The sequence below is a fragment of the Telopea speciosissima genome, chromosome 3, assembly GCF_018873765.1.
Source record: "Telopea speciosissima isolate NSW1024214 ecotype Mountain lineage chromosome 3, Tspe_v1, whole genome shotgun sequence".
Classification (NCBI taxonomy): domain Eukaryota; kingdom Viridiplantae; phylum Streptophyta; class Magnoliopsida; order Proteales; family Proteaceae; genus Telopea; species Telopea speciosissima.
The window spans coordinates 69,370,666-69,383,293 of NC_057918.1; the positions used below are offsets into that span (position 1 = coordinate 69,370,666).

Here is a 12,628-nt window from a genome sequence, read left to right on the forward strand (position 1 = left end):
TTTAGGTAATGTCAGGCCTTCTTTGATGTTAAAATATCTCATTAGTTACTGTCTTGGAAAATCTGTTGTTTGAAGTCCAGAATAGTGCCTGCGGTATGGTGTTTTGACAGCAGCATCCATTGAGTTTCAGTCTTTGATTGCAGAGTATCAATCCTAACACCATGTTCACAACATGCAGAGATGTTCACTTATGTATCTTAAAGAAAACCATGGTCTCCTTAAGATGTAGCTGTAGAAGTAAGTTGAATGCAATGAATAACAAGAATTGGAGAATTGGGTTTCTGAGCTTCCTTAGATATGTTGAATAGTGGAACATAGATACTGTTTTTAACATTGATGACTTGTTATCTAATGATTATTATTCAAATTCCTTTCATTGAAGAAACAATTGATTTTGATTTTCCTCTTCAAAATTGGGTTACTTGTAAATTTCAAACTCTACTTGAAGTAAATTGAATGCAAACAAGAATTGGGTTACTTGTAAATTTCAAACTCTAATTGTTGGGTCTTTAGCTCAAATTAGTAGAGCACTTAGAACATGAGCATGTCTCAAGCATGTTCTAAGGGGATGGTGGTTCGAATCCACCAAGACCCTTTTTATTCCAATGTTCATAGCATAGTCAGTCAAGGCAATCATTAGCATCATACAGTGTTTGCTGCTTCTCCCTTTATACCGGGCTCAATAGTTCTTATGGCATTTAGATATTCCTAGTTATAATAACCTATATATATAGAGCACATAGGGGAAAAAAATTATCATTGCCCAACTTGTCTTATAGCCATGCCATTCATCAGTTCTCATGGTATTATGATGGTAATGGCATTTCTGTAATGACTGATTATTTTGGTTAAAAAATGTTCCAGAACAAGTTTTACCAAATGAATCAGCAGATGTTTTTTTGTTCTGAAAACGTTTTGGAACAAGTTTACCAAACTCCATCTTAGAGGCCAAAAACGTGTTTTCAGAACAGAAACAGAAAAAAAATGAAAGATAAAAAACAACGTTTCTGGAACAGAAGCGTTACCAAACGGGCTCTAAGTATAGAGCTAATCCCGTATGCAACCTATGCAACCGTACTTCAGGTCCATAAAAGTGACCTATTACATCAAAAATCCATGGGATCAAAGGCCCAACATGTATATAACCTAAACCCTAGACTTATTCCCATCAAAATAAGCCTCTTTTGGTGTTGTATCTGCATCAAGATGGAAGAGAAGGAACGGATGAATGAAAGCATGAGTGATTCTATGCAATTCTTGGAGTGAATCCAAGATGGTGTAAAGCCAAGATGATCTTCTTTTTTGACTATCTTTTTCTTCTTCTTCTTCTTCTATCCACTCCTCTTTCAAACTCTGTATCTACAGCAAACCATCCATGTTCGATCCCCACGTTTTTTTTTCCATCTAATTTCTCCCAACCTTCAATTTCATTCTTAAGAACCTTCCATTTGTTCTTTCAACTACTGCAGCCCATAAACCCCAATAAATCATACTTGTAGGTAGAATAGGACTAGTTTGTGATGAAAGACGTGGATTCCCAAACCTGTCCTACATCAGTTGCGAAGTCCTTTATTCCTTCCAACAGGGTCCTGAACTATGCTCAGAATTTACAGATGCCACTGCTCTTTTATATTGGGAATTTATTCACTTTAGTGGGCCCAAAGCAACCTACATCAGGGTTGGAACCCTAGGTTGCATTACTGTTCCTCTTCTGGAGAACAGAGGAACGAGTATGGGTTTTCCTTCCTCTCTCAGTCAGGCAGTTTCCCAAGACAAATGAAAAAGAATTAAATTAAACAACCTTCCTGTGAGACCCATTTCTCTCTTTCTGATTCTGCTGTCCATCTTTCAACCGATGGGGCTTGCCCTTTCATTTTCATATATTAATAGAATACTGATTATGTCCAACCCAAGCCTCCCCCCCCCCCCCCTCCTCCAAAAGAAAAATCAAGGGAAGAAGTTTGGAACATATCAGAGTCCATATATACTGTGCCCATTGTTAGAGTTTATGTATTAGGGGTACTTTAGTCCATGTCTTTTTATAAGTCAAAAGAGTTGTAATTTTATCTTTTATTTCTTTTTATCTTTTACCTCCCTAGGGAAGCCTTTGTAATTTCCTAAAGTGGTTAGTAATGAAGTAAATAGGTGTTAGGATATATCTCTCCTAACACACATGATTCTCTCAACCTATCTTCTTCCTCTCTTCTCTTCTCTCCTTCTTCTCTTTCTTGCTGTAAATCTCTCCTTTCTTACTAGAATCGATCCATCTTTAAATCTTAAGTTGGTATCAGAGCTGAGTCCTCTAGTTTGAGAGTCGGCTAAGCTCAGTTTATTTCTTTTACTTCTCTTTGGAACCCTAAAAAGATAGAGGGTTCCACTAGGGGCCATAGCTGTCACAGCGGCTCGGCGACCCAAGGCGGTGGAGAGGGTCCAAATTCCAAGCGACACCAATTAGGCGACCAAGACGACCAAGGCAACCTAAGCACCCACCTAGGCATTGCCTAATCGACGCCTAGGCGACGCCTTGACAACTATGCTAGGGGCTGTACAATGTGAAGTAATACATCCCTTGGAGTTCCATTCTTTGAACCAACATACAAAGGAGGGACAGTAGACGCTGTTGAAGAAGATTGAAGCTCTAGCAGCTGTACCCAACGTTACCGCCAGCCTCTACAGATTTTTTTTCGTTTCTTCCTCATCTCTCAACCTTTTGGGATGAGGTTTGATGCTTTTGGATCGCCTAGGGGTATCCTTTCAGACCCCCCAGCACTCGGTTGAAGAGAGAAGCAGTTTGAGGAGCATAGCTCAACTCTTTGCTGCTCCAAAGGTACCGCCAGCTCTGTTTCTGCTTCTTATTTGATCTTTTTTTGGAAGGCAATGCATTGAATGGTTATTAGTTGATGAGAATGGAAAGTCTACATCTTGTTACACTTGTTGGGTGTTATGAACTGAAGTTCTTTTGAAGTTTTTTGGATGTTATGTGGTGAATGGCTGCTATGAGTTGTGGAGTTACATTACTTAAGTGACTTTGGTTGTTATGGAATGAAGTTGGGATGCACATGAGGTGTTTGATTTAGGTTTTTATTAAGGATTTTTATCCTCCTTTTTTGCTGTAGTGATTGCTTGGGCAGTGTATTGCCCTTTGTTTGCTGGATATCTTGCTTGTGTTTGGGTAGAGTTTACTCCCCATTGTGCAAGACACCACTATGATTTGTTGGGTATTTTGGTACCATGTCTACTATGTCTGGGACTGATTCTGAGATCAGTGTACCAATTCTGGCTAGTGGTTTCCCCACTATGGCTTCCTTTGATAACCCCAACACCCAAATATCGGTTGTGAAGTTGGACACAACCAACTACTTAGACTGGTCTCGTTCTGTGAAGATGTCCTTGAGAAGTAGGGGAAAGTTGGGGTATATTACTGGCTCTATTAAAGAGTATGGTACTACTGATCCAGGATATCTGAAATGGAAGACTGAGAACTCAATAGTTATGACTTGGTTGGTCTTCTCCATGAAACCTGAGATAAGTAGGAGATTTATGGACAAGGAGACTGCAAAGGATACGTGGGATAGTATCACCAGGACCTTTGATTGAGTTGGTAACTATGCAAAGGTCTACCAAATCCACCAAAAGGTCATCAATATGAAGCAAGGTGAGAGGAGCATCTCCGATTACTACAACACTGTTATCAGCCTATGGTAAGAATATGATCACTACGGGTACCTTTGACTGTCTAACTCTGAAGATGAAGTTAAGGTCTACAAGAACCAGGAAGTTGAAATGATCTTCTCTCTACTTGGTGGGCTCAACCCAGAGTATGAGCCCATTCATCCGCAAATCTTAGGGAGGTCTCACTTTCCATCCTTGGATAAAGTGTATAGTTACTTACAAAGTGAGGAAACTAGGAGAGCAACTATGGATATTGCACCATCAATGGAGCTATATTCTCTTGTTTCTAGTTCCCATCGAGACTAGAAGAGTGGGGGGAAAGGCTAAGGGCCAACTCGTGGAGATCACCGTGAAAGATTTAAATGTGATCACTGTGGAAAATTGGGACACACTAAGGACAGATGTTGGGACCTTCATGGGCAGACCCCAGGTATCCATGGTGGTTCATCTGATGCCCGTGGTGGCAAGCGAGGGGGAGCTCGGGCTCACTCTGTGACATCCGAAACTAAGACATCTGGACCCCAGTCTATTCCTAATTCTCTTACACAGGATGATATTGTAGCTTTCCGCCGGTTGATGTCATACCTTGGTCATTCCTCTAATAGTTCTACCCCTGGAGGGTCAGCTGCTTCTGCCTTAGCTCTGCAGGTCTCATCTGTACCTTCTACTGCTCCTACTTGGATCATTGACTCTGGAGCCTCTGACCACATGACTGGTATGTTACAGTATTATGATTCCTATTCCATTTGCTCTGGCCGGAACAAGGAATGGGTTGCTGATGGTTCCCTTTCTTTTGTTTCTGGTAAGGGTAGTGTGAGGGTTACTCCCTCTATTTCTCTTGAGTCTGTTGTTCATGTCCCTGATTTTTCTACTAACCTATTATCAGTGAGTCACCTAACCAAATCCTAAAAGTTTTGTCACTTTATTTCCTTCCTATTGTCTTTTTTAGGATTTAGAGACAAAGAGGGTTATTGGTAGTGGGACTAAGAAAGGAGGACTCTACCTTCTTGAATCACGATTATCTGATTCATCTACTACTGCAGCTCATGTTTGTGGTTGGAGTGACCGTAGTACTTTGGAGTCTCCAATGCTTTGGCATCAACGTTTGGGTCATCCCTCTTTTGTTATTATGAGGAGACAATTACCCATTTGTTTACTTCTTTTCCTTCTTATGTTTTTCAGTGTGCATCATGTATTTTTGTTAAACATTGTCGAACATCTTATTCTTATCATGGTAATAGATCCATTGTTCCTTTTTCTCTTGTTCATTCTAATGTTTGGGGGCCTTCTGCCACTACTTCTTTGTCTAGATTTCGTTACTTTGTTTCGTTTGTTGATGACTATTCTAGGTCAATTTGGACTATTTTGTTGAAACAAAAAAGTGATGTTTTTTATGCTTTCAAGAATTTTTATTAATTTATCAGTACTCAATTTAGTACTCGACTTCAAATTGTTAGAGCTGATAAGAGGGGTGAGCAAATGTATGGGAGGCTCCAACAGTTCTTTACTGATAATGGCATTATCCATCAACTGGCATGTGTTGACACCCCTCAACAAAATGGGGTGGCTGAGAGAAAAAACCGCCATTTGTTGGAAATCACCATCTTCTCTTTGGTATGCATGTGCCTAAGACTTTTAGGTCTAATGCACTTCTTACTGCTGCCTTCCTTATTAACCGGATGCCATCTCCACTCCTTGGCTCCAAATCATCCCAGGTACTTCTTTCTCCTCAATCCTCAGTCTTCTCCTTGATTCCAAAAGTCTTTGGTTGTGTTTGTTATGTTCATGTCAACAAATCAGCCCACACCAAGCTTGACCCCAAAGCTCTCAAGTGCATCTTCTTGGGCTACTCTGATTCAACCAAAGGGTATAAATGCTACCACCTTCCTTCCCGAAGGCGACTTCTCTCTAAAGATATCACCTTCTTTGAGTCTATTCCCAACTTTTCTCCCCCTCAGCGTCCTCTTCAGGGGGAGAGCAGTACTAGAAATGAACAGGATGTTGATGTCATTCCTTTTCTATCTCCCTTGCCTACCTCCACTTCCCCATTCCTATTTGATATTGGAAAATACAAAGAAGTGGATGTTGATGTTGATGGTATTGTTGATATTGATGCTAGTAGTGGTGGTGATGCTAGCAGGGAAAAAGAGCACAAGGGAAGATTCAAAGATGTTGCGTACTAAAGAGGTGAATGCTTGAAGGGAAAAGGGAAGCAGCCTTGCCAAAACCCCTCTTTGGATCCACATCCTCAATCTCATCCTCCCCCAGTCAGGTAACACTTCTCCTCCTGAATTAGATCTTTCCATTACTATGAGAAAGGGGAAGAGAGCCTGTACTAATCCCATAGCCCAGTTTGTCTTCTATGATTCTATATCTCCTATAGGTATTGCCTTTTCCACTGCCCTTGAGTCTTCTTCCATTCCCAAAAATGTCACAGATGCCTTATCCGATCCAAAATTGATGCAAGCAATGTTTGAGGAAATGATGGCTCTAGAGAAGAATAATACTTGGACACTGGTTGATCTTCCCAGGGGGAGAATTCCAGTTGGATGCAGATGGGTTTATACCATCAAGTATAGATTAGATGGTACAATGGAAAGATATAAAGCTCGGCTGGTTCCAAAAGGGTACAGTCAAGTTTATGATATTGACTATTGACTACCAAGAGACCTTTGCCCCTGTAGCCAAGCATAACTCAATCAGGGTACTTCTATCAATAGCAGCCAATAAAGATTGGCCAATGTACCAATTAGGTGTGAAGAATGCATTTCTTCATGGAGATCTAGTAGAAGAAGTGTACATGTAGCTCCCACCTGGTTTTAAGTGTCCCTCAGCTGAAGGGAAAGTGTCTCTTGAAGAAAGCTCTCTATGGCCTCAAGCAGTCTCCTAAGGCCTGGTTTGAGAGATTTAGAAAAGCCATCCTGAAGAATGGGTATTACCAAAGTCAAGCTGACCACACTTTGTTTATCAAGAGAGGAAATGGTACAATCACAGCTCTCATTGTCTATGTTGATGACATTGTAGTAACTAGGAATAATGTTGCTGAGATAAACAGATCGAAGTCTTATTTGGCTAAACAGTTTGAGATCAAAGACCTTGGACTCTTGAAGTACTTCTTGGGTAATGAAGTATCTAGATCAAGGTAAGGAATCAACATATGCCAGAGGAAATTTGTCTTGGACCTTCTGAAAGTGACAGGAATGTTGGGGTGTAAACCAGCAACCTCTCCAATTGATCCGAATCATAAGCTTGGTGATGAATGTGGTTCTCCTCTCATAGATGCAGGCAAGTATCAAAGATTCGATGGGAAACTAATCTATCTCTCCTTGACTCGACCAAATATCACTTATGCAGTTGGAGTGGTGAGTCAGTTCATGCATGCTCCTAGGAATGGACATCTGGATGCAGTGTATCGCATCATTAGGTACTTGAAATCTTGCCCAGGAAAGGGTCTTCTATTTGCCAGGCATGACCATTTGCAGATTGAAGGTTACACAAATGCTGATTGGGCTAGTTCAGTCTCTGATAGGAGATCTACTTCTGGGTACTGCACTTTTGTGGGTGGTAATCTAATTACCTAGACGAGCAAGAAACAACCAGTTGCAGCTAGATCTAGCGCAGAGGCAAAGCTTAGAGCCATGGCTCATGAAGTGTTTGAACTTATATGGCTGAAGAGACTACTTCAAGACTTGAGTTTTGACACTAAAGGACCAATGGGACTCTATTGTGACAACAAAGCTACTATAAGTATTGCCCACAATCCGGTTCAACATGATCGAACCAAACATATTGAGGTTGATCGACACTTCATCAAAGAGAAGCTGGATTCTGGTTGCATTTGTACTCCTTTTGTGAAGACAGGTGATCAAGTAGCAAATATCTTCACGAAGGGTCTCATTCCTGGTCTATTTAGTACCTTATTGTGTAAGCTGGGAATGTATGACATTTATTCTCCAACTTGAGGGGGAGTGTTAAAGTTTATGTATTAGGGGTACTTTAGTCCATGTCTTTGTTATAAGTCACTAGAGTTGTAATTTTATCTTTTATTTCTTTTTATCTTTTACCTCCCTAGGGAGGCCTTTGTAATGTCCTAAAGTGGTTGGTAATGAAGTAAATAGGTGTTAGGAGAAATCTCTCCTAACACACAAGATTCACTCAACCTATCTTCTTCTTCCTCTCTTCTCTTCTCTCCTCCTTCTCCTTCTTGCTGTAAATCTCTTCTCTCTTACTAGAATCGATCCATCTTTAAATCTTAGCTCCCATACCCCCATGCATATCGTTTCTGTCAACAGGCTAAGCTTTTGCAGAACAGGACGCTAAATTATGAAGCCAGTCATCCAGCAGCAGTTAAACTGTAAAGTTTCAACCATTAATGAGCATACTGATTTACTTGTGCCTAAATGACGAATTCAGAACTTTTAGTTCATGAGCAATCTGCAACTTATCATCATCAACCATGTAAGTGAACTTAAATTAGCCCTTGTGGCCCCCCACCCCCAAGGAGTTACGAAGTTTCTCAACAAGTTCTAGTCCATGTTTTCTTATTCTTAAGAAGGGACAAAAAGGGGAGCATATTCTTATTTTCCTTTTCTTAATTTTACATCAGCAACAAAAATTTATTAACTTCAAAAGCATAAGAGAAGGGGCAATAAGCTCACTTAAAATAAATAAATTTAAGAACAATTCAGTGGTGGGAATGCTAACACTAGAAATGGATCCAGTTGCCAAGTAGGTCTAATTTTTTTCTCCAGTAGTTAAAACAGCACAATTAAAAGAAACCACAAGATTATAGATTAATTAACAATGGGAAAAAAAAATGCTTACTCATTGAAATCACGTTGAAATACATGACCAGCCCGTCTCATGTCATTACTGTTGCCAACTGCTGCTTCTAATGCTTCCAATATATCAATTCTCTGGAAGAAAAAAAACAAAATTTTAATCTTTATGTACCAGTGATAAAATACATATATAGAATCCATTCCGCCTGCAACCTATATACCAACTCAATATGTTAACTGACAATGTGCATGCATTTGATTCTCCACTAAGAGAAGTCCTAAACCCCTAAATAATGAGTTCATCTAAGTGGGAAGTGTCAATTTCAAGAATAATGGTCCTAACAAGTGAAGAGCATCCTAAATTCAAGTTTCGCAACGAACAAAGACAGAGGGAAATTTTAGTGTCAAAGATGAGAAAGCATAGCAATTTCCTTATATCTAGAATTTTTTATTATGCAGATGGCAGGTAGCAGGAATACTCTATCTGCAGAACCGAAGTACACTTGCTAATTATAGGGTTAAGTTATCCTCAAAGAAACAACCTCAAAGTTAGCTCACTGGCCTATCTGAACACGTCAAATACGATCTTGGATAATGGGAATCCAATAAAATAGGGGATAATGGATAAACATATTTATTTGACATGTGATTGGATCATAGTTCAAAAACTCGGCGAAATCTCGGAAAACTCGAGAATCTCGCCAAACAAGATCTCTTACAAAATCTCAAATCGACATTGTTTCAAGACACTCGACCAAAATTTTGGCAAGATTCGGTAAAGTAATGAAATCTCGCCGAAATGGTGCAAACCACCTTATAAATAGGCAGCAACTCGACCCATTCTTCGAAATTTCGAAGAAAACTCGACAGTTTCGTGGTTTTGGACCTAGAGAAAGGGGGGAAAACTAGGATCTTAATTTTTTTTTTGCCACATCACTATGAAGAGATCGATTTCTTTACTGTGGAAGATTTGGCTACATTCAACTATTTCAGGTAAAGTTACTATTCCCAAAAACTATTTTTTGAAAAAAAAAATATATGACAAATACTTGTTGTATGGGGGTAGATTTTTTATATGTCAGACACCGGAGGCCAATCTACAACTTCATGGTGTCGAAATTAAGGGTTTGACGTTTACTGCCAATTATGTCTCATAGCACTCAAACAATGTGTAGAATAGGCAATATTACATTTGTGGTGCAACATCTCGAAATTATTTTGGTTTCACCAGGACTCAAGACAAGACCAGTTACATTTGTGGTGCAACATCTCGAAATTATCTTAGTTTCGCCAGGACTCGAGACAAGACCAGTGGCGATATAGAAAAATGACAATATCTCGGTCGAGATCTTAGTACTTATCTCGGTCTCAGTTTGACTGGGGACCAAACCAAGCTATAAAAAGGCACCCTCTCTGTGAGATTTCGACCTCAACTCGAAAACTCTCCTTTGTCTCGCCTTTCTCACTCTGCTGTGAAGGAAACATACTTGGAGGTGAGGGTTTTGGTGCTCTTTTTTTTTTTTTGGGAAATCTCACCTCAACTAAAGATTAAAGCTTGGAGATTCAAGATTGAATCTTCAACATCAAGAGAGGGAGCTGCATTTAATCTCAAGAACAGATTTAAGTACAATTGTATTTGTTTAATCTATGTCTCTTTCGAAGTTTCTAACAATTATTCACAAACCGTCGAACCATCACCATGTATGATTATGAATATGATGCCTAATGCTTAATGGTTTGATGTTTGTTAATTCCTAATGCTTATTTAAGTTGTTTTACACCTCTATTTTAATTATGTGTTCTAAATATTGTGTGGAATAGCCTAGAGGGCAGACCTCATGTACGCCGTACACTACCAACCTAGGGTCTGAAGTCAAAGTACCATTTTGGCCACCTCATTCCAAATGTTTCCATTGTGTTTAAAATGCCTAAATAGGGTGGATGTCAAGTTTCAAGACCTACCTTGGCCATGTGGCCACTAAAACCCATCACCGAGTTGAGACGGGGAAAAATACCCCATCTCGCCAACAGTAGAACTCGGTTTCGTGGCCTGGCGAAACCGAGACCTAAAACCTTTATTACATTACAGGTTTGATGTTTTCTGCCAACCTAGGGTGCAAATCCAAAACACCTACAATTTGAAGATTTACATATGTTTATTAAGCCTAAAACAAGCTTCCCTTAAAGTTTCGGAGCCAACTATGGCCATTTGCCCACCGAAACCAAAAAAAATTACAATAACTAGCCGAGATCTCAGTTGTCTCAACCAGGTCGAGACGAATTTTTGAACCTTGGATTGGATTGTGACCTCACAGCATTTGTAGTTAACCATTTTGAATAGTACAATCACATGTGAGGAGAGGGAAGTGATCCACACATCATCTAATGGACAATTAAATCATTGTCACACTGTATCAACCACATATACAATGACAGTTACTACTACATGACAAGCTGAGCAGCCATACAACCAATACCAATTGGTGAAGAATAACAATTAATAAGCAGTAAGACTTCTAGGTGTGTATTTAAGTGACTAGATGACAGCCTAGTTATGGCTTTAGCTGGCTTTACCCCTGACAATGTTGCATGATATGCTAATACATAATAATCCGCAACCACATGCCAATTGGGATAAGTAACTTCTATATTTGTATTTACAGTTGATATCATCTTCTTTCTTTTTTTTTTAATAATTTATATGGCTATATCATATATGTACAAAACAAGAAAGGATATGGGAAAAAGTTTATCACATCCACAGTACCATGCAATCACCAAGGCCACCTTGGTGGTTTTGGCTGGGAACACATATGCGCTTTAACATCATTGTGTGACTCCTATCCCAGAATTCCAATTGAGTTATTCAGAACTTGTATCTAATAATATCAGTTATCCATTCTCTATAACAAATATTTTTAAAAAGAAATCCCAATCGTTTCTTAGAAATTTAATTAATATTATTCATCTTCTCTGAAGACATTATTCTGGTTCCCATTTTTTTATTTGGTGGATATTATCCCAACACGGCTGATGAAACTGCTCATCTAAAATATCTGATCTGTAAATAATGCTATACTTCTACATGATCAAAGACTGACAGGAAATTTATAAGATCAACTAAACAAGGAAGTGCAAGACAGAGCATTGAAGACATGTCAGCGATATAGCTAGTTGTAATAAAATCAATATAACTAACCAGAATCTATGGAGAAGAAAAAGAGAGGGACAACGGAGAATATATATCAAGGGCTCCAGCTTGGAACAACAAGAACAGACATAAACAGCAGAAACAGCCTTGAACATATATATAGCAATCGTAGACGCAAGTGACCACAGAGAGAACTTCCTTTCGGTCGCAACACCAACAGAAGAGCACCAATCATCAGCAGGAACAACGTCTCCAAATATCTTTGTATCAAATAGATTCAGACAGCAACGAACAAAATAAACAGCAGAAAATGCCAACTACAAACCAGAATACAATAGCAGTAACAACAACATTATAAGACATTCTCAAGGCAAGCAGTAATCTTCACAAAAAAGATATGAAGAAGAAAAAGAAGCAGCAAGGGTTGATGTGAAGTGCAAATCACAGATAACAGCATAAGGTTGTTGCGGACCACAAATAATAACATAGTTGTTGCCAACAGATAACAGCATATGGTTGTTGCCAACCACAGATAATAGCATAAGGTTGCTGCCAGCCACAGATAACAGCAAAAGGTTGGTAAGAACCACAATAACACAGCACAAAGTTATTGCAAACAACAATAACAAGCAAACAACAAGATTGTTACTGCAAACCACAAGTAACCATCTTCATAAGAAAACATGTTGCTGATGACAACACAGCCTTTTCCCAACTAAATGGGGTCGGCTACATGGATCCTTGCTCTCCAATCAGTTCTGTTCGACGTCATACAAGATACAAGACCTAAGCTATGCATGTCTTTCTTCACAACTTCACTTATAGTTAATTTAGGGCCTGCACCTGGCTCTTGTAGTTCTTTCAATCTGAATCAAATCACTCCTTCAAACTAGAGCAACTCAAGGCCTCCATTGGATATCATCATGAAACGACTCTCTTGTAGCTTATCACATAGGGGCTACTCCCAACTCAGCTCTGGCATGCTCATTCCTTATTTTATCCTTCATGGTCTTGCCACACATCC

General features: G+C 39.4%; 1 protein-coding gene across 4 annotated transcripts in view; it reads right to left on the reverse strand.

Moving 5' to 3' along the window:
* LOC122656181 (E3 ubiquitin-protein ligase RNF6-like) overlaps positions 1-12,628 on the reverse strand; it is a 42,261-nt gene that overhangs the window by 6,065 nt on the left and 23,568 nt on the right. For all 4 annotated transcript variants that reach the window (XM_043850643.1, XM_043850644.1, XM_043850646.1 and 1 more), the window contains exon 7: positions 8,497-8,588. In XM_043850643.1, the coding sequence (XP_043706578.1) occupies positions 8,497-8,588 (92 nt within the window). The remainder of the gene's footprint in view (positions 1-8,496; positions 8,589-12,628) is intronic.